Source organism: Ciona robusta, chromosome 10 (assembly GCF_009617815.1).
Source record: "Ciona robusta chromosome 10, ASM961781v2".
NCBI lineage: Eukaryota > Metazoa > Chordata > Ascidiacea > Phlebobranchia > Cionidae > Ciona > Ciona robusta.
The window spans coordinates 5669338-5693813 of record NC_143244.1 but is presented as its reverse complement, the minus strand read 5'-3'; the positions used below and the strand labels follow the sequence as shown (position 1 = coordinate 5693813).

The window sequence follows — 24476 nt, the reverse complement described above, 5'->3', positions numbered from 1 at the left end:
ATTCATTTATTCAATCAGGCATGGTCAGCACAGGAAGTTCACAACATTCTCCATGGTAGCCATACATTTGGTAACTCCTGGACAACAGTGGCACGACATTATGACTTTAAGGATGGACATAGAGACTGGTTGAGTGTTCGGCAAAAGGCACTCAAGTGCAGAAGTCTTGGTATTCTAAATGCAGAGTTCAAGGTATTGTTAACTTTAGTGGTGTTAGCAATAGTTTTATTTTCTCATGAGTCATGATAATAGTAAAAATCTATAGTAATTAGTAAGTCACTTTGAAAATAAAAACACATATATATATATATATATATATATATATATATAATATATATTAATATGTATTATTTAATCCACCACAACTGAATTTTAAATCCAAACAAAAATGCGATTCTAATTTAACTGAAACCCAAACTAGCGAGAATACCATTATATTCTCTTGAAACTTATGTTGCTTTTTTGTTTTCAATTTATGTGTGACTTACTACTGCATGCTATGAGATCAGTAACTCAGGCCAGCGTTTTCCTACACCGTTACTAATACACACTCCTCAATACAGGTAAAAAGTTCCACCCTACTCCAACTAAAACCAAAACTAAGCGACAACCCGAACGTTACTGTTTTCTCGCCATTAGAGCTTAAAGTTCGAGGTCTCACTCATAATGTGAGTTGCCATCTTGGATCTGCTGGTCGTGCGTATATTAACAAGGTAACCTACAACTACAATACATGTGAAACTAAGCACATATGGCACCAACCACCTATTTGCTCTATTTTGTAATTTTTTTCTTTATATAAATTTTTTTAACTTCTTTTTGTACTTTTTTCTAAGTTGAATTTTTTTCAATATATTTTTATCTTTTGTTTGTATTTATTTTAATTATAACTTTTTTTTTTGATTATTTGTTGCACTTTATAAGGGTAAATTTTCCAGTAAATTGCTCTTTTGGTAAAAAAATAAATTTATTTACTAAAAACTTCCATTTACTTGTTACAGTCCTGTGAAAATACCAGCAGAATATCAAATTTTATAATTTAATAATATTTTATATTCACTACTAATATGCAGACACACATACATCATCACATATTATTATCTCAATTTCTCAAACTTATTACCAAAAAAATAACTTTTTTTCTTTTTAGGAACAACTTGTAACTGCCCCACCAGGTAAGACAAAGTTTTTGTCATTTATGTTATTTTTTTTTGTTCGATGATATTTTGTGTTTTATAAGTTCTCAATATTATGTTTTTGCTTCTATATTTCAGTTGGTGAAGCGTGTAGTGATATTAGGATATTTGGGACCCAGTTAAATGGTAAGCCCTTTTCTTTATTACAAAATCATGTATATTAAACAACCTATTCTAAACAAACACAGTATTATTTAAAAGTATAATGCTTGCTATAATGTTTAAAATTAAAAGTGTAGCCTGCAAGCAGCAGGGCTTAGTTATTGTACCTTTAGCAGCTACTTACTCTGCTGTTATTTTAAAAGGTTTAATTAACAAGCACAGCTAAAATAATACTTCGAACCATACAACACATTAATCTATGAGGTTCTCCGTTAGGCTATTCCTGTAACTACATTTTAACTATGTCACCCATATTTTACTTTACGTTTAAAAATTTTAAAAGTGTTAAATGTTTAATCGTTTTTTAAATTGCATTTTACTTTAGGTTTAAAATTAAATTAATTACACAAACAATTTTACCAAGATACTGAAAAAAAATCTTTACTGTTTCTAAATAACTTCTACACCATTTAATTAATATTCAACCACACACAGGACAAAGTAGCAACAAATCTGTGAATAAAAACAAAATTGTTGATCATGACGTTTACCTTGGGGTGTCAGAACGTGTGTTTATGACTTTGCTTAAACCAAGGAAAAGACAGGTTAAGGTACTAAAGCTATATTCAATTATTTTGTGCTACCTAGTATACTATGTACTCATTATACTGTATAATAATGGACATATTGGTTTCTTTATAAATTAATAACAGTAATATATCATATTAAACATTATAGTAGTAAAGTATAGAAAAAAATAAAAAATATTGTGTGCTAGAAAAAGTATTTATATTTATATATATATATATATTTAATTCTTATAAATGATTTTTTTATTGGAAATTGCTTCTAAAAACCTATTGGTTAGATAAAAAATTATATTAATAAAATGCTGTAAAAAAGATTTTTTATATTTAAAAACAATTAATAGTTAAACAATTCAAAAATTAACAAACAACTAAACGTTTTCTGTGACTTTTTTTAGCTTCGTTGGGAAATCTGGGAGATACATAACATACTCCATGGTATTGCTTACCTTGGTCTCGGTGAATGGACCAAAATCTTCAACATGTATCGATTCCATATTTCACATGATAATGTTGCTATTCGTGCAAAGTTCAAGTCAATCTGTGCCAGAGGGTTCATCGTTTCAAACACCGTATGTTGCTCTGTATAAGACTATATATATATATATATATATAGTAGGGTGGGCTATTATACAAAATTATTCAGATTTCCTGATCATGTTTTAAACAATTACCAATGGTCAATGGGAGGCGTAAGGATACATTTTTATATTTCTTTGAATTTTCTTTGTTTACTACTAAGCGGGACAGGAAAATAGAATAAAAAGGTGTCCCATCTTCCCCGCCCTACTATACATATTTTTAATTTTTTTCTTTATAATAAAAATGTTCATTTTACAGTAATAAAATTTTTTCAACTAATGTTCTCATTTTTTGGGGACATTTTTTCAAACAAATATCAGATAAATGGATTTAGAAATTTGTTGTTCATATTTTTAAGTTAAAATATTTGTTTGTTTAAATAAAGGTTCGAGAAGATGTGTTGCCTCACTTGCGCCCTGTACTGACCGAAGCGGGACGAGAATATTTTCTCAATAAAAATCTTCCAATTGTTGAATTTGTGGTAAAAGTTGGTAAAAAGATGGGTGAGTGCATTGTTAGAATCGTGTTTTAGCTATAAATACATCGGTTTGATAATCGACACTAATAGTGATAGGCATAAGTGTTCTTGGGCAAGACACAACAAATTTTTAACGTCAAAAAACCTGTTTTTTTTCCAAATTTTGTTTTCATGTTTATATTTTTTTATTCATATTTACAGCCAAACAAAAGTTTAATGACGGAATGGTAAAAATGAAGAAACCGGAAAAAATAAGAAGACCAAGCTCCTCTGAAAGTGGTGAGGCCTCCTACATTCATTGCCTTCATTTTATAATTCTTACTATTTATAAAACTTAAAATTAGTAACTGTAATAAATTCCGCAAACCTGACCCAGATCTGGTGCTCATAGAGTTACACGGTTCTTGTGTAAAGAAATACAGTAAGGATCTAGTGCTACGAAAACATAACAGACAAAAATTATATACAAAAAATTGTTTAACAAAAATATATATATCGCCTAAATGTCATCTTCAGTCTCCCATTCAAATATAATACAAAATTCAAAAATATTGGAAAAATAATTTCTTTTTTCTTCCATTAATCTGATCTTCTTCCTCAGATCAAGAGTTAAACATCAGTCCTCCAAGGAAGCAAGCTTATCATCTCTTCGGAGCAGTCCCTGTATGGGATGAAGCTGCACATCCGGACATTATTGAAGATGCAGAGAGTAAGTCAAAATCATCTTTTTTTCTTTAATTTTTTTCCAAATTAAGAAATTATACAATCTTGGGTTTTAATTTACTAAATTCATTAATCTTTTTAAACGGAGGGGGAGTCGCCATACCCTTAAACCCCCATGGCGCTGTATGAGTTTATTACATTTTAAATGAAGTATCAGATTATATAGTAGGATGGGGGAAGATGGGACACCTTTAGCACAGAATATCTAAATATCCTGATAGTGTTTTAAACAATTAACAATGGTCTATGGGAGTCGTGAAGATATAGTTTCATAATTCTTTGAATGTTCTTTGTTTACTACTAAATGGGACTAGAAAATAGAATAAAAAGGTGTCCCATCTTCCCCCACCCTACTATACATTTTTTTCTATTTTATTAGTAATTTTTTATGGTGCAATTTTAATCTTTTCCCAGCTCCTGTTCTTGAAGTTCTTGAGAACGGATTATGTAACGGTAATCTTTCGTCTTCCGATGCTCCTCATCACTTCTCCTCCAAGAAGAATAATCTTCCTCCTTCATCATCTGGATCAACAGAGCAAGAGCCAGGAGCAAAATCGACAAAGTCGTCAAAATCGAGCAAAAAAAAGACAACACCAGATACTATGGGAAGAGGGCCAAGGATAAAACATGTCAGCAGAAGGTGGGTATTTTATAATTTGATTTAGTAAAAAAATTTTTTGTGTTTTTATCATTGTATATGATGCAGCATATAAACTGTTGCTGGCAAGCATATTGTAGCGATTTAACAGATCTTCTGGCAACGGTAAATCAAGCAAAAATCATTCACCCCCATGAAGGCGTCATATATAGGACATTAAAACAGCGATAAATAACTAACAGAAAAGCTCAGAAAACAAGTGTAATAGGCATGGCAGCAAATACAAAGATTTTTTTTGTTGTATGTTTCGTACAATTTTTCAATATTATATTTTCTTATATTTATTGAACAATAAGTATGTTTTTCTTTATATTCTCAGAGCATCTTTAGTAACCGGACACAGCCTTGCTAAGAATGAAGATGCCACTCCCCATCTTAGTGCTCTACCTAAAGTAGAACGTGAGAAGATTGCTGCTGCGGTTGAAAAGATGAAAGGTGTGTTAATAGTCGTGGTTTGCATTTTTTTCCTATTTTTCTCAAGTTTTTTTTGCTTTTTTCTTTATTGATTTGGTGCATTTCTCTCACTTTTAGACAATAATGAAAAATTCAGATCTTGGTGAGATTGCTTGTATAACTCTGGATTAGGAATCTTGCATTTGGTATTTTGCATTTGAGTTCTGTTTTCCACTAAGACAGTCGAGTTTCTAAGACTAAAAAAACTGAAACAGCATACAAAGAAAATGTATTTAAGATTTGCTATAAAATTATTTAGTTTCCAAGTTATAATTCTTATATTGAAAAAAGTGATCATAGGGAGCCTCACAACCAAATCACTTTTTTTTTATCCTAAATATGTATATTTTCATTTTGTTTATATTTTTATCCTTTCAGTCCACATCCCGGACTTCACATCCTCCGAAAGCGAAGAGGATTCAAAAGCGAAGACCTCCCTCCCGTCCACTGTTCCTAGGAGAGAGAAGATTATTCCTGGGAAGAGGAAAACGATGAGCTTAAGATGTGGAGTGTGCGAAACGTGTTCTAATGTTTGTGGGATGTGTGATGGTTGCAGGTGGTTAATTTGATTTTAATACACAAACAGTGGATTGTTTGAACACAATTGGAAAAGTTGTTGAACCTGTGTGATGCACCATTGACATAAGATTTTTTGTGTTTTTTCTTTTAGCTTTATAAGGTTACTCTTATAATAGAACCAATACCCTGATCAAGGCGACCTAAAAATGACATTGAAGCGTTAGTCAGCACAGTGAAAAATTACCAGAAGATTCTTTTACCAATAAATACTTAAATTTGAAACGAAAATATTTTTCACCAGATCATCGAAAGTTGACGGTTCATCAATTTGTTCGGAGCGCAAACCTTGCTCCAACCCCACGGAGGTTGATCCTGTTCCTCATCTTCCTAAGAAGGCAAAGAAGTCTCTTCCTGATCAAACGGGTATACTGTTTGTTTTTTATTTCAAACCGGTATATTGTTTGTTTTCTATCTCAAACCTGTATAATGTTTGGTTTTTTTCTCAAACCGATTTTGTTTAGTTTTCTATCTCTAAAATAACAATTTTCCTACATTTCTGTTTTTCCTACAAAAGTTGTATTTTTGCCATTATTTCTGCCCCAGATTTCTTTTAAAGTTAAACTTTACATATGCCCTCTTTTAAACAATTTTTAATCAATTTATAACAATCACATTTACAATACAACCACTTTTTATCTATGAATCTTCTCTTTTACCCCACTCCTAATTACACTACACATTTTGGTTCATTTTTTGTTTAAAAAAACTAAAAATTTGCTCTTTTACTCCATTCTTCCAATTATAATATGATACCTGATTATAAACCTCTTCATTTTCCTCTCCTCCTCCAGCATCAAGAAAGTCTTCCCGCCTCCAACAGCAGCGAGCCCCTCTCCGATCCTCGTTGATATCGGATGCAAGTGGAGGACAAATGAGCAAACACCACCAGCCCCCGCCGTCAGTCTTCATCTCCCCAACTACAAATAACGACACCGTAAATATATTAAAAATCTCATTTTTACAATAATTTTTAAATATAACATTATAATTAAATTAAACATCTTATTTTTAAAAGTAAATTATTAGGAAATATTTTTAAAACTTTTTTGTATTGTAAGTTTTTATTAAAAAATAATAAAAACTCTTATACTATTTATATCGAAAAAAAAAAAGATTTTTTTCCTATAAATTTATAACAAAATGTGTATTTTTTGTTTAAGTGTGTCTGAACACAGTAACTTTTAATTTAAAAAAACTATAGGATAATGGGTCTAAAATGCTTTGTTTTATTTATATTTATAACTCAAAAAACTCCTTTAACATAAATGATAATACCCCCTTCCCAGAAAACCACCACTGTATTGAAAGAAGTGACCATGTCACCTGGGAGTCGATTCAGCGCGTTCGAAAATGTTTTAACTCTAAACAAACTTGCAACAATATCCATTGAAAACTGGAAGGTTGGTAGATTCTAAATGTGGTTCATTATTTTAACACGAATATTTACCTAATTTCATTTGTTTGTATATTATATGAGTAGTCCTACACAAAGGCACGCCAGTACCTAGGATTTAGACCCGGGTCAAATCTGGTTTAAATCCAATGCACCTCCTACCAATATAAAATAAAATAGACCAGAGTTAGCCAGAGCCCAACACAGTTTTTTTACGCTGTTTCTAGTGAGTTTTTTCTTTTTTTGTTGTATTATTGCAATTTTCAATACTTTTAATTTTCAACTTTTCAAATTAGTGGAAAAAATTAGCTCGGACAACCTTTTTCCCAGAAAGATATTTGTTTTAGCAAACTTTGTACCAACTTACCATAATAAACTCTTAACACATGTAATAACCATCTTCTTTCACGCACTCCAGGAGATTTACGAAGTTTCCCGATTATGGAAGAAAGGTGGTCGTGCGTTGATCACCTCGCAGCCCCCACCCCCTCGCACTGTGTGTCTTATATGCGGCTCCTTCAGCTCGGCAAAGAGCATAAGTGAAGGTGCCTTGGTCCACTGCGCTTGCTGTTGCGAGCCATACCACCCTTTCTGTGCAGAACCAGACTTTTTAAACACTGACGTGTTAGCGCAGATGAAACGAAACACATGGATATGCAGAAAGTAAGTACCACCTCTAGACACCAATTTAGGCATAAAAGTTGTAAATTTATTCATAAAAATAAAAAATGTTTTGTTAAACTGTAATGTTCAATAATCTTAAAAGTATAAAAATTAAAAAATACACTAAATTGTGTTTTTCTTCATTTCTTTTCTTTGTTTTATTTGTTTAATCTTTGCTACTGTATTTTAAACGAAAAATAATTCTTCTTATATCATGAGCTCAAACTATAGTGGTTTTGCAACAGATGCCAATGCTGCCACGTATGCGGACACCCAAAGAACTTACTTGTGTGCAGAAGGTGTAAGAAGAGTTATCATAGTGAGTGTCTTGGACCAAGTTACCCTACCAAGTAAGTCAATAATAAAGCTGCAAAATAAGTGTTTTGAGTGGATCATGGCAAAAACATAGCGTACTTTTCGTAGCACTAGATCCTTACTTTATTTCTTTACTCAAGAATCATCCAACTCTATAAGCACCAGATCATTCTCAAATTCGCAGAATTTATTAGTCTGTTTCAGACCTTTGGTATAACATTTTTTTACGCAGACCATGTTTTTTTTGTGTTTTTTATATGTTTTAAACCTATACGGTCTATATTTTTATTAGACACCGTATATTTTAGGCCATCTAAGAACAAAGTGTGGGTTTGCATGCGTTGTGTTCGATGCCAAAGTTGTGGGACTTCCAAACCTGGTGCTTCAGGTTGTAAGTGGACACACGACTTTACCATGTGTCAGAGGTGTGGTGATCTATATGAGAAGGGGAACTTCTGCCCTATATGTCAACGGTAAGCAATTGTTGCTGTACTAGAGGTATAGGCCTATAGGGCTAGGGCATGATATAGGCATATCCTTTTATGTTAAAAGTTAACTATCTGTGAAAGCCACAGTTTCTTTTGAGACAATCTTTCTTTTGCTGTTCATAAGAATATCATTCTAACTTAAACATTTCTAGTATTACAGAGGAATAAAAAATTCTTGTTTTGTTATTGTCATTTCCTAAAGGATTACTATTTAAAAAAAAAATTTGGAAATAGGGGACGGCTCCTGAAAGCGTCAATAGCCACAACATGCTAAATCTTTTTCCCTCCATAGCTGTTACAGTGACGAGGATTACGAATCTCGGATGATTCAATGTTCCGGGTGTAAGAGATGGGTTCATTCCAAGTGTGAGAGCTTATCTGGTAAGTTTATACTTTATCCTGTATGTATGTAATTACTGTATGTTACTTTATGTTTCATCTACCAGCCAACTAGAAAATATAAGAGTATTTAGTTAAGTGTCTGGTCCAAGCCGAATATAGTACAGCACTGGAAAAAGAAAATAATTTAATAATATCCAGAAAAAATATGTAAATTTGACCCTGCTCCGGTGCGTAAGCGCTGGACAATTCTTGTGTGAAGAAATACAGTAAGGATCTGCTGCTACGAAAACCTAACAGATAAAAATCAAATGCAACCAATTGTATATTAAAAGATATATATTTCGTCTAAATAGCAACGTCAGTCTCTTGTCCAAACATATATACTCTCTTTAGTTACATTAAACTGATGTGTCATTATCCCGCAGTTGAAATGTACACCCTGCTTGCCCACATGCCCAACAACGTGACATACAAGTGTCCTGACTGTGACAATCGTGGGACTAAACTTAAACAAATACTCGCTGAGCAAGCTAATGCTGCTGAAGAACTAAATGAAAGGTGGAAACTTGAAAATTAAGACACCCATATTTTGCAATATAACTTCGTTTATAATATATTTGTAATATAGGTTCATTATATTTTATTTTATCGTGAAACCAAAAATTATGTTTAAAATGTATAAAATTTGTGTTTTAAATTGGGAAATATTGATACCGACTGACAAGTGAATGTCATTATTTAAATTAAGGTACAAAATTTCTACAAATATTGTATAATAGGTTGGGGTAAGATATTTTATGTTTATTCTCTTTTTCTTGTAAAAAAAGACAGAAAAAAAATAATTCCCTTTTTCTTGTGTTCTCTCACATTATTCCCACTTATCTTCCTTTTTCTTTCTTCAGTATAAAACCAGAGCCAGAGGAGATCCGTAAGATCCTCTCAAGTCTTCCACCTCCTGCATGGAGGAAAATGATAGAGAATGAAATACAGACGGGATTAGAAGCGATCACGATGGCTTTATTTCATAACAGAGCTACTTACGGCATTCTAAAGAAGGTGCGTTTTTTTAACCAAAACTTTTAATTATATTCTATGTGAGTAAGGTCCTTGACACCTTGGATTTAGACCAGATTTGCCCATTACCCAAAACTCTACCGATCACTTTGTTAGAAGCAATAACCTAATTAGTGTAAATACAATGAATGATAGTTTTAAAACCCTAAAATGTGCTTAACAATAAAAATTTGACTTAAAGTTAATCTTAAATCACAAGTTTGCCACGTTTTATTTTTGTTATATTAATGTTTGGTACCAAATACTTAAAGGGCATTTTAAAAAACACAAATTTTAGTGTTGCGCATTATTTTTCCCAAAAAGAAAAACTTTTTTCCCACCAGGCTGACAACATCAAACCAGAAGCTGACACAAAACCACTCAAGTGTGACGACACAGCTCGACCTCGTGACCTCTTCGCTGTAAGGTTCGCCGTCCATAACGGTCGCTACCACTCGGTGGGGACATTCTGCTCCCACGTGGCGGCCATCTTGGATTCGGTTGCCGACGACAACGACAGGGAGGAGGTTGGAAAGGCGTTCTGTAAAGAAGCAGGATCTGTGTTCTCGTGGTTCAATTTCGAAACAGGGAAAGTGAGAGACTCAAATGACTTCCCAGAGTAAGTAGTTTGGAGCTCTTTGATTTGTGTATGAATTGACCCTAAGTAGTTTTGTAAAATTCACAATGTTATAAAAAGCACTTCTTTGTTTGAATAACTGTATGTCAGAATTTTATTAACTTAATAGCTTAAATATTTTCCTTTTTTTCCAAAATGTCCTAGATGTTTTACTATAACAGAAACTAAGCTTGAGTTGACAGAATTTAGTCAATGGACAAAATTAAGTATTAATTTCTAGGGATGTGCCGAGCCGAGCCCGAACTCAAAAGCTCGTGCCCGAGCGTCTCCTTTTTTTGACGCTCGGTGCTCGGCAGAAAACTGGGCCGAGCGCCGAGCCTTATGCTATAATGTTGCACGCGAGAGCGAAAACTATTAAAAATGAAAAAAAGGTGAAGCTATTAAGAGGAGATAACGAGACTAGTCAGCGTAGCTTTCTCTTTAATTATTTTTCGTTCGTTGTGAATTTGCTCTCTCGCAAGTAACGAATCGCAACGTCAGCGAATTTGCCCGTATCGAATTACAGCAGGTGTCGAATTACACGAGCGCCCAATGTTTTCGTATCACATTTTAAATAAAAAGTCAAAAACTCTTAAACTTTTTTATAATGAAATAATATAAATTGCTGCAACCACGGTTTTGCAACCACAGAGTTTTGCAACCTCTAAGCCACCTTTACCGCAGACACGTACGCAGCCAGAAAGTTCTAAGATGCACACACACGCGTTGCATTCAATATAACATTCCTTCGCTTGGAATTAGAACAATTTTTCATTCAATTGTTACGTCACGTGTCCTATCGCAACGTAACTATTAATTATGACGTTTTATAATATAACGATCGGGAGGAATGTGCCCACTGCCCAAGTTGAGCAGCCCAACCAACCACGAGATCAAAACATCGTGTATCAGCGTCACATTTTTAAACTCTGCGCCGGCGTATGGAATAAAGAAAGACGCATGCGGTAGCATACATTCCACACGTAACAAACAAAGCAATCGTTGTGAATTTATTCTCGTGAAAAATGACGTAATGAAACTCTGGTTCTCGTGCGGCGGCATCAAACGATGTTTTTTGGCTTCTGTCCAAACTCGACCGGGACGATACCTTGTAATATCATATTACAATTTATGTTGGTTCCAATTTACTGATAGCGTCGCTCCTCGCTCTTATATTTGCACCAATTAAAATTCACATAATCGCGATTTACCTGCATTAAACTAATCATCAGAAACAAAAATTATACACAAACTACAGATCGTATGGAAGCGAATAAAACACGATTGTTTTCCAACAATCTCGTTTGTGATGTAACGATCGTAAAGGTTTATTCTGACGTAAATAATCGTTACATTATCCAAGATGAACATGCGTAGAAACTTGCTAGTTGTGCCACTGGCTGTAACAGTTATAAATAATTGTTTAATTAAATATTATTTGTATGAATTTTACATTTTGCAACAGTAGGAATTATGAAAAGCGAGACGCATCTTTAACCGCAAACCACGTGTTCTGTATTATTTTGATTAGCGGCGCTTTTCGGCTGAATAGGAACGCATTCTCGTACGCCTTTCTCCTTGATGACGTCATAGGTGCTCGGGCTCGTGCCGAGCTTTTCGTTGAAGCTCGGCGCTCGGCGAACCCGAGCTTTTTCAACTTCAGCACATCTCTATTAATTTCACCCACAATATTACAGCTACCTACTACCTAACGCCACTATGCCCCCCACCCCTGAACACGACTATGCACAATGGCAAGATAAGGACATCGTGACCCACCCTGGCACCCCTGACCCCTCCCCCATGAAGTCCCAATGTAGTACAACACCTTCAAAGTCCGATACATGGGCCTCTCCTCTCAAAAACAACGAAGATTTGAGGCAATGTATATTCTGTAGCAAATATGGGGATGACCATCCAATGGTAAGTTAATTTTTGATAAAATAACTGTTTATCACTGAACTTTTGATAAAATAATTGTTTAATACTGAATTTTTAATAAAATAATTGTTTAATACTGAATTTTTGATAAAATACCTGTTTAATATTGAACTTTTGATAAAATAACTGTTTAATACTGACTTTTTGATAATTAACATTTTAATACCAAATTTTTGACAGTGTGTTTTTAATACTGTATTTTCAATAGTGTGTGTGTTAGTCTGTATTTGTAGTTTTATTACGATATATGTTCCGCTTAAAATGGCATCATCGTTCTATTATTTAAATTGTCCTATATTAACTATTAAAACTGAGGCTTTTACCCATTATCGTGTATCGACTAATTTTGCAGATGTTTTAGTATTTTTGTGGGATTCGCTTACAATTTTACAATTTGTGTTCCACAGTATGCTGGTAGATTGTTATACTGTAGCCAGGATGAATGGTGTCATGTCAACTGTGCATTATGGTCAGCAGAAGTATATGAACAACATGATGGTTCCTTACAGAATGTTCAATCTGCTGCTTCAAGGGGAAAAATGATGGTATGTAGATTTTGGAATAAAATTTTGCAATTTTTTGTTTAATTGTTTTATATTTGCACCGTTTTGTTTGAATGTGCTAAAAAGTATGCAAGATATATTTTCTTTTTTATTTTAAAGTATTACACCGTTTTGACTTTATGACATAAAGATATATGGCTAAGGGATAATTTTAAAGATGCTTAAGAGATGTAGTTTTGCTCGCATCATAACTGAAAAGATACCAGGTTTGATGCTCAAAAGGGCATATCGCATATGTGTCCTTGGGTAAGATATTAAGCGGACATTTCTCCAACCCAGTGGTCACTAATGGGTTGTAGCACCCTGGGTGCCATTCCAAAACAATGTACAATCTTACAAAACAACTTTCTACTTGATTGCCGTATTTGTCCTTGGGCAAAACAAACTTAGCGGCCATGCTCCAACCCAGTGATCACTAAATTGTTCATTCCAGCCTGCCTTTCCAAATACATAACATAACAATACAACATTCTACTTTCAGAAATGTGAGCTATGCAAGTTACCTGGTGCAACAGTTGGCTGCAGTACGCGACAATGCCCTAAGAACTACCATTTCATGTGCGCGAGGAAAACTGACTGCGCTTTTCAAAACGATAAAAAAGTTTTCTGTCTTCGTCACCATAGTAATGCTAACATTGAGGTTGGTTTGTTTATTTATTTGTTGTAAATTTACTTTTTTTTGCTTTTATAGTAAAAGGTTTTGTGCCAAGTGTAGAAGTTTATAAGCTGTGCTAATGTGTTAAATCAGTAAATTAATATTAAAACTTATACATACTATTTATTTATTTATTTATTTATAAAATTGGAAGTTATGTATTATTTCACTCTTATTTACAACAAATTTATACATTTTAGTTGTTTATAGAAGTTATGTAATACCTATCATTCATATTTTTTAAAACATTCTATTCAAACTGTTATATTTTCCAATATTTTATATTTCACAAATTTTTATTAGACCTTTAAATTTTTATAAAAATAGTGAAAAAATGTTTATTTTAATACTAATTCCTAAAAAAAAATTTTTTTATCCTCACTATTTTTATCATTTTCTTCCTCCAGTTAATATACGATGAAGAGTTCGAAGTCCTCCGGATGGTGTGCGTGGATAACGACGAGATGCGACCCAATCGTCGCTGGCAACGAGGAGTCCTCTCATCCAACATCACGGTGACGATCGGATCACTTACCGTGCATCAGTTGGGAAGATTAGGAGTAGCATCCGATATGAGGGATTGTCTTATTCCTGCTTCTTTCAGGTACATTAATTTTTTGTTGATTTTAGAAAATGTATTTTTATTGTGGTAAGTTTCAAAAATTACTATTGTATATTTATATCTTTTTTATTATATTTTGATATTTTTTTATAAGGGATTATCTTGTCCCTTTCCCTTTTAGGTTCATTGGATTTTTTTGTTAATTTTATTAAAAATAAGTAAATTTTGTAATTTCTGAAAAATCCCTCAGTATTTATTATTTTTTTAAACTTCTATTTTAATAAATCATTTTATACTAACTTTTTATCGTTGATAAATTTTAATCAAAAACATTTCTATTTCTTTTATTTAACATTCGTTAAGAACTAAAATACCAATATTCCTAAAAGAACTTAAAAAAATATTTAAAACAAAACCCAAGTCTTTCTTTAAAAAATACATAAAAAACATTTATTCCAGGATGACACGAGTGTTCTGGAGTGCGTTCTCACCCACCAGGAAAACAGTTTACACGATCACGGTGTCCGAGAAGAAACCTTCGTTTGATGGAAATCAATCGAAACCTGCAGCAGATAACACAAACTTAACTATCGCACATGCAAGTGAAGGTATCTATTCAACTCCTGTTTTTTGTTCAATATAAATTAAGACAATACCCTTTATGAAATACAGGCAACAATTTATGTATTTTCACATATATAATTGTTTGCCCAATTTTACCTTTTGCAACAATAACACAGAACACTTGCTCATTATTTAAGATATGTTTTTTTAACTAAAATTTATGGCAACAATCCTTAACATTATGCCAAACTCAATTAAATCCCATTTTATACAATTTGTAACTTTTAAGCTATTTTGAATTTACCACATACTCCATAACATCTGTGTTTTAACTTTCTCATCCTCCAGACGAACACCCCGCCCCATCCTCTCCTCCTCCTTCCAAGAGCAAACTTTATAGTCCCCCGCATCCCTGCGTTACCAACCTCCTTGATCGTATGGACTCCATTCCCCCCATAGGCCCTCTCTCCCCAACTCGACGAACTTCCCACCGAAACGAGCGTCGTCCTACAGGCTCATACACCATAATTTCATCCTTCAATAAAACTTTACCCAAAATGCTCACCCCCCTACCCACAACCCCTAAATACACAACTTCTGAACCCAGCACCCCTACCGCCATCAAACCCACAAAAATCTCCCCAGATAACCCGTTTTTACGACCCATCTTAAGCGAAGCAACTCCAAAGACATTACCCCTAACTTTAATCCCCCAAAATGGAGAAAAAGAACAAATTTGCTCAGAATCCGTCGTCAGTTACCCCAACATGACTTTAAACAGTGGGACATCAGGTTTAATAATTTCTACCACAAGCTCACAAAACCAGTTAAAACCGAATTTAACCGAATCCTGTGAAAAAACAATCACTACCTCAAATTCAGATAATGAAAAAATTACACCACTAGTTTCTGAAACACAAAACAAAATGGATACTGGAACTAGTTCTGTCTCGGTTCAACCTACTACTACAGTACACGAAACTATACCTTGCAGTTCAGTAGTTAACATTGCTATTAATGCATCTGAGGAAAATTTAAGTCCAAAATCACTGCCTATAACTGTGTCTAGTGAAGAAAAGATTCCTGAAGTCCAGGAAGAGCTAAAAGATGTTGGTACATCAGTTGTAAAAGATAAAGATGTTGCGAAGATCATTGTTTCGACGTCAATAAGTCCTCCAAATAAGAATGAGAATTTGGGAGCCGATCCAGGGATGCAGGTATCTCTTCTTAGGGATGCAAAGATCGCTAGAGATGTAGAGGACACAGAGCATCAGAAAACTTCTCCTATGGAGGTTTCAGGACTTTGGTGGAAAAAGCAACCTCCAGTGAAGAAGTCCTCCTCCTTTTCTAAGATCTGGAAGACTCCAAGATCCGGAAGCAATCCGGAGGACCTTGATCCTTTGTTTAAATCGGATGAAAAGTACTGGAAACTGAAACCTGGGGAAACGGAATCAAAATCCCTCTCTTCTGGAGGATCTGTTGGTAAGAGGAAGAAGATCATTGAATCGTATCATGAGGAGGATGTTAAAATGGACTCTGAATCTGATGGAGAAAACAAATTTGCATCAGGAGAAAGCGGAGATGCAAAAATTGAAAATGTTTCCAAAGTTCCTGTAATAACAAGTAAGGAAGAAAGTTTAGACGAAAGTTTGAAAAATGTAACTTCTGTTTCAAATACTTCTAATGCTGTTCTACCAAAAGAAGTTTCTCATCTAGAAGCAAATGTTTCCGATGAAACTCTTACAATAACACAGGAAAGTTACCAAGAACCAACTACACCTAAACTAATAGTTCGGTGTCAGAAATTAAAAATAAGCGAAAAAAATGAAATTTGTGAAAACGACAGCGATCATGCAGAAGATAGAGAAGAATCGCCAAAACTTCCGGCAAAATCTATGAGAAAATTTGCGCGGAAAAGTGTGGATGAAGTAAACCAGATAAAACCGGTTATTTCCAGTTCCCCACAGCGCCATATGCTCACCAGGCAAAGAAGTAAGTCCCAAGATGATGCATTCAGGTTTAATAAACATTTCAAAACAAAGGAAAATACCTGTTCAAATGAAAATTTGTCTGATTTAAATTCGAAATTTATAAACACAAGATCACGTTCCAGAAACAGCAGTGTTTCCATATCAGTGTTGCCAGTCAGTCATCCTGAATCCCCAGAATGTAACCTTAACAGCAGTGTTGCCAATTCGCAAACCTCAAGTGCAGAAGAAAATGAGAAAAGTTTATCGGACAACACTGAGCATGACAACCTAAATACACCGCGTAGATATCCACGCAGAAACACTTACACGTGTCTTAGATCTTTTTCTGGCTTATCACCAAATTATGCTCTTGCCTCTTACTCCAGACTGCTCAGCCAAGCGCATGAAGAGAAGCCAGATGTTAAAGTCACACATACTGATGCTGTAGATGATGGAAAAAGTAAACATGACCCACATGAACCAATGTCACCAAAAACTGAAAAAATGCCTAAAGAAAATGCAGATGTTAAAGTCACACATACTGAAGCTGTAGATGGAAAAAGTAAACATGATCTTTATGAACCATTGTCACCGAAAAGCGAAGAAAATCCTGAAGAAAAAGAAACTCAAATTTTGACAGTAGACTCTCCTATAGTTACTGAGGAAAAAACAGATGAAAAAAGAGATAATGATATATCATCATATGAAAAATGTATCACCAAGTCACCTGACCAACTCACAAGTCATATAGATGAAGCAAAAGAAATGAAAATGCATCTGTCTGCAGTTGATGATCAAATTACTTCAGACGATTTAAAAGTATCTGAAAACAATATTTCAACAGAAAATTTGTCTCTTGAAACTGAACCTGCAAACCCAGGTAAAGTAGTAACATGTTTATATGTGTTGTTATTGCCTTTCTTACAAATATGAAATTTTTTCGGACCAAAAAAATAAAAAAAATTATCACAAATGATCACAAACAAAAAACTGGCAGAAGATCTTTTTCAGAATAATAGCTCTTACTTTTCGCCAAAATCCTTTTATTTGTTGATGTTAGCATTTTTGTTTAAAATATTTAATTCTTTTATATTTTTTAGAATCTAAAGGTGAAGTAAAGATAACAACCGATGATGAAGAATTAAAAACTTCCAACAAGATCTTTGATGATCCCGCATCCGACCTTTATGATGAAGTGAAGATCAATGAAGAAGATGTTGAATGTGAAGAGCAGAATAGTCCGGATGCCAACCTCAGTGAAAAATCCTTAGATGAGAAAGATGACAACGAGAGCAACATTATTGAGATCCTCTCAGCTCTTCCGGAGGTCTCTCCTCTAATCCCAAGTCCTCCAAATCTCAATCTTGACGACTCCGCCAACTTTGGTGATGACTCGATCGAAATCCAGCGAGGAGGATCTGAAGATCTACCACCAGGAGGCACTATAGAGTCTCCACATCCGAAAATCTCTCCCGAAAAAATTTCCGAAAATAATCTTACAGAAACTCTAAAAGACGTTGAAGAAATTCCTGATGTAACTGTCGAGTCATTAAAAGATGACTCATCGTTTCTGGTGACGAGCGAATGCCCAGTGCTTAACGCTGACGAAGTCCAAACCCTTCTTGAATCCCCAGAAACCATCACTACCACCCCTACTATAGATTACAACTACATACGTCCCGTCCACCCCCAAACAGTATGCCAGCCTACTATATTAAACTACCCAGTATACAGTACAGGACGTCACCCACAAACCACACGCTTCCCAAACTGCACCCCAAAACCCCGTCCCTCATTCCGCCGTCACAGCCAAGAATCAATCCAACCCATCTACAACAACAGAGGGAAAGTCCCTCCAGCCCCCCAAGCCCCATTCCAGAAGCTTGTTACAATGACGGCCCACCCCTGGATTAGAAACACCCCCGTAATAGTCCAACCCTCCGTTTCCCCGGTCCGAATCGCTTACCCACCCTCCCAAAACATCACCCCCAACTTTCACCCTATGCCCCCAAACATGTCATACCCCCAACAGTACCCCCCTATGCCAGGAATCGCTACAACCCCCTTATCCTACTCCCTAAGGGTAACAATGGCAATGGCGGGCTCCATAAATACAGACACATTATCCCCAACCACAATCCCGAGATTTAATTTTGCGAACCAGCCACAAAAACCGCAACCAGCTTCGTACAGACAGCAACCAGTGAACCAGAGTTACCCCTTGCCGAACCAGTACACCAATTTACCCAACCCTGCAGCACATAATCAGGTACAATAAATAAATGAATCTAAATTATTTACCTTTAGGCAGCCGGGCAACGACTGTCGACTTTTTGGCCTTGTAAGTGTTTATTTTTGAATGAGTTTTTGTTTTTGTGTATGGCTGACAATTTGGACAACCCATTAGTGACCACTGGGTTGGAGCAATTGTCGTTAAGTAAAAGTGTGACACTACGGGTGGTCTTCACATTACCCCCATAACACCAAACACTTAAATCACACAGAACACCCAGGACTTAGGAGAACAAGCTGCAGCGTTGGAACGACTGATAGAATTCTACAGCGCAAAGAATAATCTAACTGGTGAAGAAAAGAAAATTGTTCGTTCCATAATTAGTGCTCAGATACAAAACAAGCAACTGCCGATGCCCAATGCACACCATACACAACTTACTGGTAACCAGAACAAAGCAGAAGTAAGTTTGTTTTATTGAGTAGTTTATTGATATTTTAAATTGTATTTTTTATATATATATATATATAGTATTTTTGTTGTTATTTTATATAGTAATTTTATATATATGTATAAATTATATATACATATATAAAAAAACTGAATGTAACTATATTTTTGTTTTTAACTAAGTTAAGATGTTGTTAAAACATCTTTTGATCTTCATGATGCAGGAAAAAGATACCAAATCCTCCGGACACAAAAGGAGGAGATCATTTGAAGTGAAACAAGAAGAGAAAAAATCAAAAATTAAACGGAAGAAAAAGGAAAGATTGAATCTCCTATCTACAGGACTTGATGAATGTAGGGAGATGTGACATTTTTCAATTTAATATTTTATTCTATGTTGGTGAGATCCTACTGCATGGCTGTCAGGTGTTTAAGGGAGGAGTTGTCCAAACTATAAGACATACCAAGCAAAAAATCATTCACAAAGTAGCATACCTGATATCTCCTAGGCTAACACAAGGTGTATGAAACAGAACACCCGTGTTTAACGACTGCTGTTTCCGCCCCTCCAGAATAAAGTAAGTTACATTCATTTAACTCCTAAGCGGAAACGAGCTGTATGAGACAGTACACGTGTTATAACGACTGTCGTTTTCCAACCACACGAGGATAAACAAGTTGCATTCAATCTGCATCATATAGTGCGGAAGTGATACGAATCATCTTTACCTATGCTATGTACGTAATATCCAAAGTTGATTGGGTCAGTAAGGTCTTTAATATTCATTCATTCATCCACAGCCCTCCCATTATATGATGATGATGTTGACGACATAGATACCGGGTCAATTTTGGTCGATATTTATAATAAACGTGAGGAACTTCTTAAAAGGAAGAAGAAACCGTTTTCCAGGGTAAGCTATTAGTTGGTTCAACTAAAAGTTGCCAAATTCCAAAAAAATGCATAAATCTAAAAAGATTGCCTAAATTTAAAAAAATGCAAAAAACTTATCACCTGTAAACTTACATATGTGGTAACTCAAAAATGGACATGTGTATAAAACAGAAGATCCATGTTATTTTCACTGTCGTTGCCATCCAAGGATTATAAAATAGGGAAATGCGTGAATGTTTTTGACCTGTTTTGCAGCACAAATGGTAAAAAAACTTTTTAGCATTTCTTTTGTTTTGTTTTCCAGCTACTAGCTCCGTACAACATATTCATCGGACAAAACCATTCCTCAAACAAGGGGAACCGTACCACACCACCCCACAATACTAACAAACCATATATGGTGTATGAGATAACTAGTGAAGATGGATACTCAGCACAAGGCACTGATTTACAAGGTAGAAAGAAACACCGGTTTTGTTAGTTTTAATTGCACAATTGTGTGAAATAAGCATACGTAACATAACACTTTTTTATAAGGAACAGTTTGCAGAGTAGAAAATTAAAAAATGTGTTTAATTTTTTTAGTTGTTTTTTTTCAATAATTTAGTTGCTAAAGTTGTGTGAAATAGGTACATAATGTATAATCTAACACCCTTTTCTAAGGTTTCAATTTACAAAGTAAAAATACTAATAATATTGTGTGTTTTGCTTTTAGTAGTTTAAACATAATTACTGATATTGTATATAATATATATAAAACAGGCATACCGTGAAATAAAACACATAAATGTATTAATATTTATTAAACACAACTGTACCTGTATTATCAAACTTTTCCAATTTAACAAAATCATTCACACCCTTTCAGATTTAGTCAGCCAATTGCTATCAGCTGTGCAGGAATGCAGAGCAACTACAAAAGGACCGAGTCCCACTGTTGCTCTGCACGCTGTTATGACACCATTCTCATTTCTGGGGGTTTCCCATGACGCAGTGAGATTTCTGGCAGAGCAGTTGCCAGGTGCGAGATACTGTCATCGGTACAGGGCCAAATACCACAAGCATAAGAAGACAACTGAAGAGGTGATTTATTTTTGTGTTACATAAAATATGTAATTCTCAACTGTATAAAAAAACTGTCAGAAACTGATAATCTAAGTCGTAATTATACATCTTCCCCTAAGAATCTAGGGCATAGTATGTACACACAGTGTTATAAGTAACACACATATATATAATATGTAGCATATGTTTTATTTTTACGCAAAAATTTAAAAATTGTGTTATTAAAGGACCAATATTGCAATCTGCCCTACAAAAAAATTTGAAGGCAATATTTTAATAAAAAAAATCTTGTTTTCTTTAAGGTCACTCACATAAATCCACACGGGTGCGCTAGAGCAGAGCAGTACAAGGGACGGTCTAAACCGGATATGTTTAGTTTCCTCGCATCGAAACACAGGTATCCACCTGTTTATGATCCTGATAGACAAGAGGACGACTTGCAACAGATAAACAGGTGAAATATAATATTTGATGGTACTGCAATATATAATATGGGAAAATCTCATTTTAGTTGCTACCATTGTGGGCGTATGTGTCCTTGGACAAGACACTTAACAGCAATTGCTCCAACCTAGTAGTCACTAATTGGTTGTCCAAATCGTCAGTCACACATAAAAATAAACATAGAAAAAAATCACCCACAAAGTTACATTCGTGGTAATGTAGCTGGCACGAGGTGTATGAAACAGAACACTCATGTTAGAATGACTGTCGTTTTCTGGACCCGCGAGAATAAAGCAATTCACATTCATTCATTCAGTTAAGCTTTTTGGTTCAAGACTTATTATAGACGTTTTGTATATAAGACCCCACTGTTCTGTGTGTGTAAGGCCCCACGGCGAGATTCCATTGGACCTGATTTAGGCCAGTGTTGGCATATTATGTTAAAGAGACATTAATATACGTTTTGAGTTATCTATATCTGCTCGACAACAAGCATGAGGTATAACCCAAACGTCTTTCAATCAGACGAGCGACCTCTTGTGACCTCCCGATGGCGATGCGATTCCGTCAGTTACGTCATCTAACACGTGACTCGGTGGGCGTGTATAGATCCACCATACATGGAAGGGGCTTGTATTGTAAGAGGGATTTCGATAGCGGGGAAATGATCATGGAATACACTGGACAGGTATGTGTTATGTGTGTTATATAGTATAGTATATAGTTAATGTAAAATGGTCCTTGTTTGTGGGTGCTGTTTAGTTATATAGTAGACTGGGGTAAGATGGATACCCTTAGCACATAATATCACATATTTCCTGATCGTGTTTTACTCGTTTAACAATTAACAGCGCTCTCTTACAGTTGTGTTTGTAAGTTTTGTTTAGTTATATAGTAGGTTGGGGTAAGATGGCCATATCCTCACGACTTTGAAAAAAAACTTTTTGTTGTTAAAAACACGATTAGGAAATGGGGTATTGTGTGTTAACGGTATCCATCTTACCGCGATATTTTATAGGTATTTTAATAAAAACACCATTACTGCTTTAAATATGTTATGCAAAAAGGTTTACAAGACAATTATAATTTATACAAAACATAATTTGATTTACTTCTTCGATTATAATACCAAAGGTCTGTTTAATTAACATAAGCAAAAATATAGAAATTGACAGCAAAACGACAGTCTTTATATTAAAACACGCTAAATATAAAATAGACAGAAAAGCAGACAACTAAAATACTGCGTTTCATATATGCTGACACACGTAAAAAAACGTCGGTGAAAACCAGTAATTCTGTTCCAGTTTTGTAGGTTTTCTAATAAAACGATCGTAGCTTACATATTATTTAATCTTGTTTACGTACTTGTAGTATAACATATTTATATTTATGAATAGAAGTGTACCGTGTCGCCGCCAGAGACGTTACATTACGTTTTGGTTTATAACACGTGGAGAAGTGCGCCGTATAACACATACGCGACTACAAAGTGCAGACGCGTGTCAAGGTTGATCCGTCTTTCTTAGCAAAGTTATGACAACGACTGTTACACCCAATGAGATATTATTTGATGTTAGAAGTCTGACGTTTAAAAACAAGTTTTCGCTTAATAGAACCGCCCGCGCGCTCGGCTAAAAACTTCATTTGATTCGGGCACAGTTTTTACCAGTTTTTACCAGATTTGACTGAAACTGTTTAAGCTGCTGATTTAAAATTACGCAATTTTTTATAATTAAATTGGCAAAAATATTATAAATAACCAAAACAGTTTAAACTAATACGGCCCAAATTATTCCCATTTTAATTAAAAACACCCCAAACCGTTTTTTACACCCCGAAGCGTTAAAAATCGTTTGAAAACGAACCGTTTTGCCCCTTCTGATTTCACCGCAAAATTAAGTGAAATCCTTCACTCCAATTACCCGCGCTGAACATGTAATCTGTTGTAAATAAATCGGACTTAAAATTGCTTTACAATTTAACTGCCGATCCGTATTGTCTCCCCGTTATAACATGACTAATTTTCAAACTATTACTGTCTTATTACAAGCGAATTTGAACATAGCATCTTGACACCACAGTATTGAATTACGCCATACAAAATTCGCCAACAATAATTTTGTCGATTTTTATTGCGCTTAGTCACGTAATGAGATAGATTTGTCGTATGCCGTACCCCTGATGGATTTGCGTGGCCGAACCATCAGCCGCAATCCCTACGTCACTGTCTGTATTTTGGACTAGAGAATAGTTAAAATTACGATTTTGCAAAATTTCTGTTACGTGATTTTGTAAAAATTGACTCAACCAACTTTTGTGAAAATTGAATAACTGATTTAGTGATTTGTCAAAAATTCGCCCTTTACCCTTTTATCTGGTGTATACATAATTCCGTACTACAACTCGGCAGCGGACATAGGTCAAACCAATACAAAGTCCTCGTCCTACACCCATATTAGGGGTGGGAGACCTTTTTTCTATTTTCTCGTCCCATTTGGTAGTAAACAAAGAACATTAAAGAATTTAAAAACCGTATCCTCACGACTTCCACAGACCGTTGTTAATTGTTTAAAACAGGATCAGGATATTTAAATATTGTGTGCTTAAAGCCCCCCCCCCCCCTACTATATAAAAAAAATTAAGTATAAATCCCTATTTAGATAATTCGGCAAGAGCTCACTGACAAACGTGAAAAATACTACGAGAGCAAAAGCATCGGTTGCTACATGTTTCGTATGGACGATTTCTACGTAGTTGATGCGACTGTACTTGGATCTGGAGCTCGTTTCATTAACCATTCATGCGACCCCAACTGTTATTCCCGTATCGTTCAATTTGAAGGTAAATCTTATATTTTAAACTAATATATATAGTAGGTTGGGGAAGATGGGACATTTTTTCGT

General features: G+C 34.8%; 1 protein-coding gene across 2 annotated transcripts in view; it reads left to right on the top strand.

Moving 5' to 3' along the window:
- The window catches only part of LOC149729947 (histone-lysine N-methyltransferase 2A-like), a 32610-nt gene that overhangs the window by 7336 nt on the left and 798 nt on the right, over positions 1 to 24476 (top strand). The window contains exons 11-47 of one of the 2 annotated variants that reach the window (XM_089885773.1): positions 19 to 192; positions 564 to 713; positions 1151 to 1175; positions 1275 to 1322; positions 1794 to 1909; positions 2284 to 2457; positions 2853 to 2970; positions 3147 to 3224; positions 3547 to 3654; positions 4083 to 4308; positions 4646 to 4761; positions 5158 to 5335; positions 5600 to 5721; positions 6150 to 6292; positions 6645 to 6758; positions 7170 to 7414; positions 7660 to 7764; positions 8038 to 8202; positions 8510 to 8598; positions 8985 to 9117; positions 9462 to 9615; positions 9957 to 10231; positions 11926 to 12151; positions 12577 to 12714; positions 13214 to 13372; positions 13795 to 13991; positions 14409 to 14557; positions 14862 to 17363; positions 17584 to 18752; positions 18988 to 19179; positions 19391 to 19520; positions 19968 to 20080; positions 20366 to 20516; positions 20930 to 21144; positions 21429 to 21580; positions 22096 to 22258; positions 24234 to 24414. In XM_089885773.1, coding sequence (XP_089741899.1) covers positions 19 to 192; positions 564 to 713; positions 1151 to 1175; positions 1275 to 1322; positions 1794 to 1909; positions 2284 to 2457; positions 2853 to 2970; positions 3147 to 3224; positions 3547 to 3654; positions 4083 to 4308; positions 4646 to 4761; positions 5158 to 5335; positions 5600 to 5721; positions 6150 to 6292; positions 6645 to 6758; positions 7170 to 7414; positions 7660 to 7764; positions 8038 to 8202; positions 8510 to 8598; positions 8985 to 9117; positions 9462 to 9615; positions 9957 to 10231; positions 11926 to 12151; positions 12577 to 12714; positions 13214 to 13372; positions 13795 to 13991; positions 14409 to 14557; positions 14862 to 17363; positions 17584 to 18752; positions 18988 to 19179; positions 19391 to 19520; positions 19968 to 20080; positions 20366 to 20516; positions 20930 to 21144; positions 21429 to 21580; positions 22096 to 22258; positions 24234 to 24414 — 8893 coding nt within the window. The remainder of the gene's footprint in view (positions 1 to 18; positions 193 to 563; positions 714 to 1150; positions 1176 to 1274; positions 1323 to 1793; positions 1910 to 2283; positions 2458 to 2852; positions 2971 to 3146; positions 3225 to 3546; positions 3655 to 4082; positions 4309 to 4645; positions 4762 to 5157; positions 5336 to 5599; positions 5722 to 6149; positions 6293 to 6644; positions 6759 to 7169; positions 7415 to 7659; positions 7765 to 8037; positions 8203 to 8509; positions 8599 to 8984; positions 9118 to 9461; positions 9616 to 9956; positions 10232 to 11925; positions 12152 to 12576; positions 12715 to 13213; positions 13373 to 13794; positions 13992 to 14408; positions 14558 to 14861; positions 17364 to 17583; positions 18753 to 18987; positions 19180 to 19390; positions 19521 to 19967; positions 20081 to 20365; positions 20517 to 20929; positions 21145 to 21428; positions 21581 to 22095; positions 22259 to 24233; positions 24415 to 24476) is intronic. The other variant, XM_089885774.1, reaches the window with a different exon arrangement.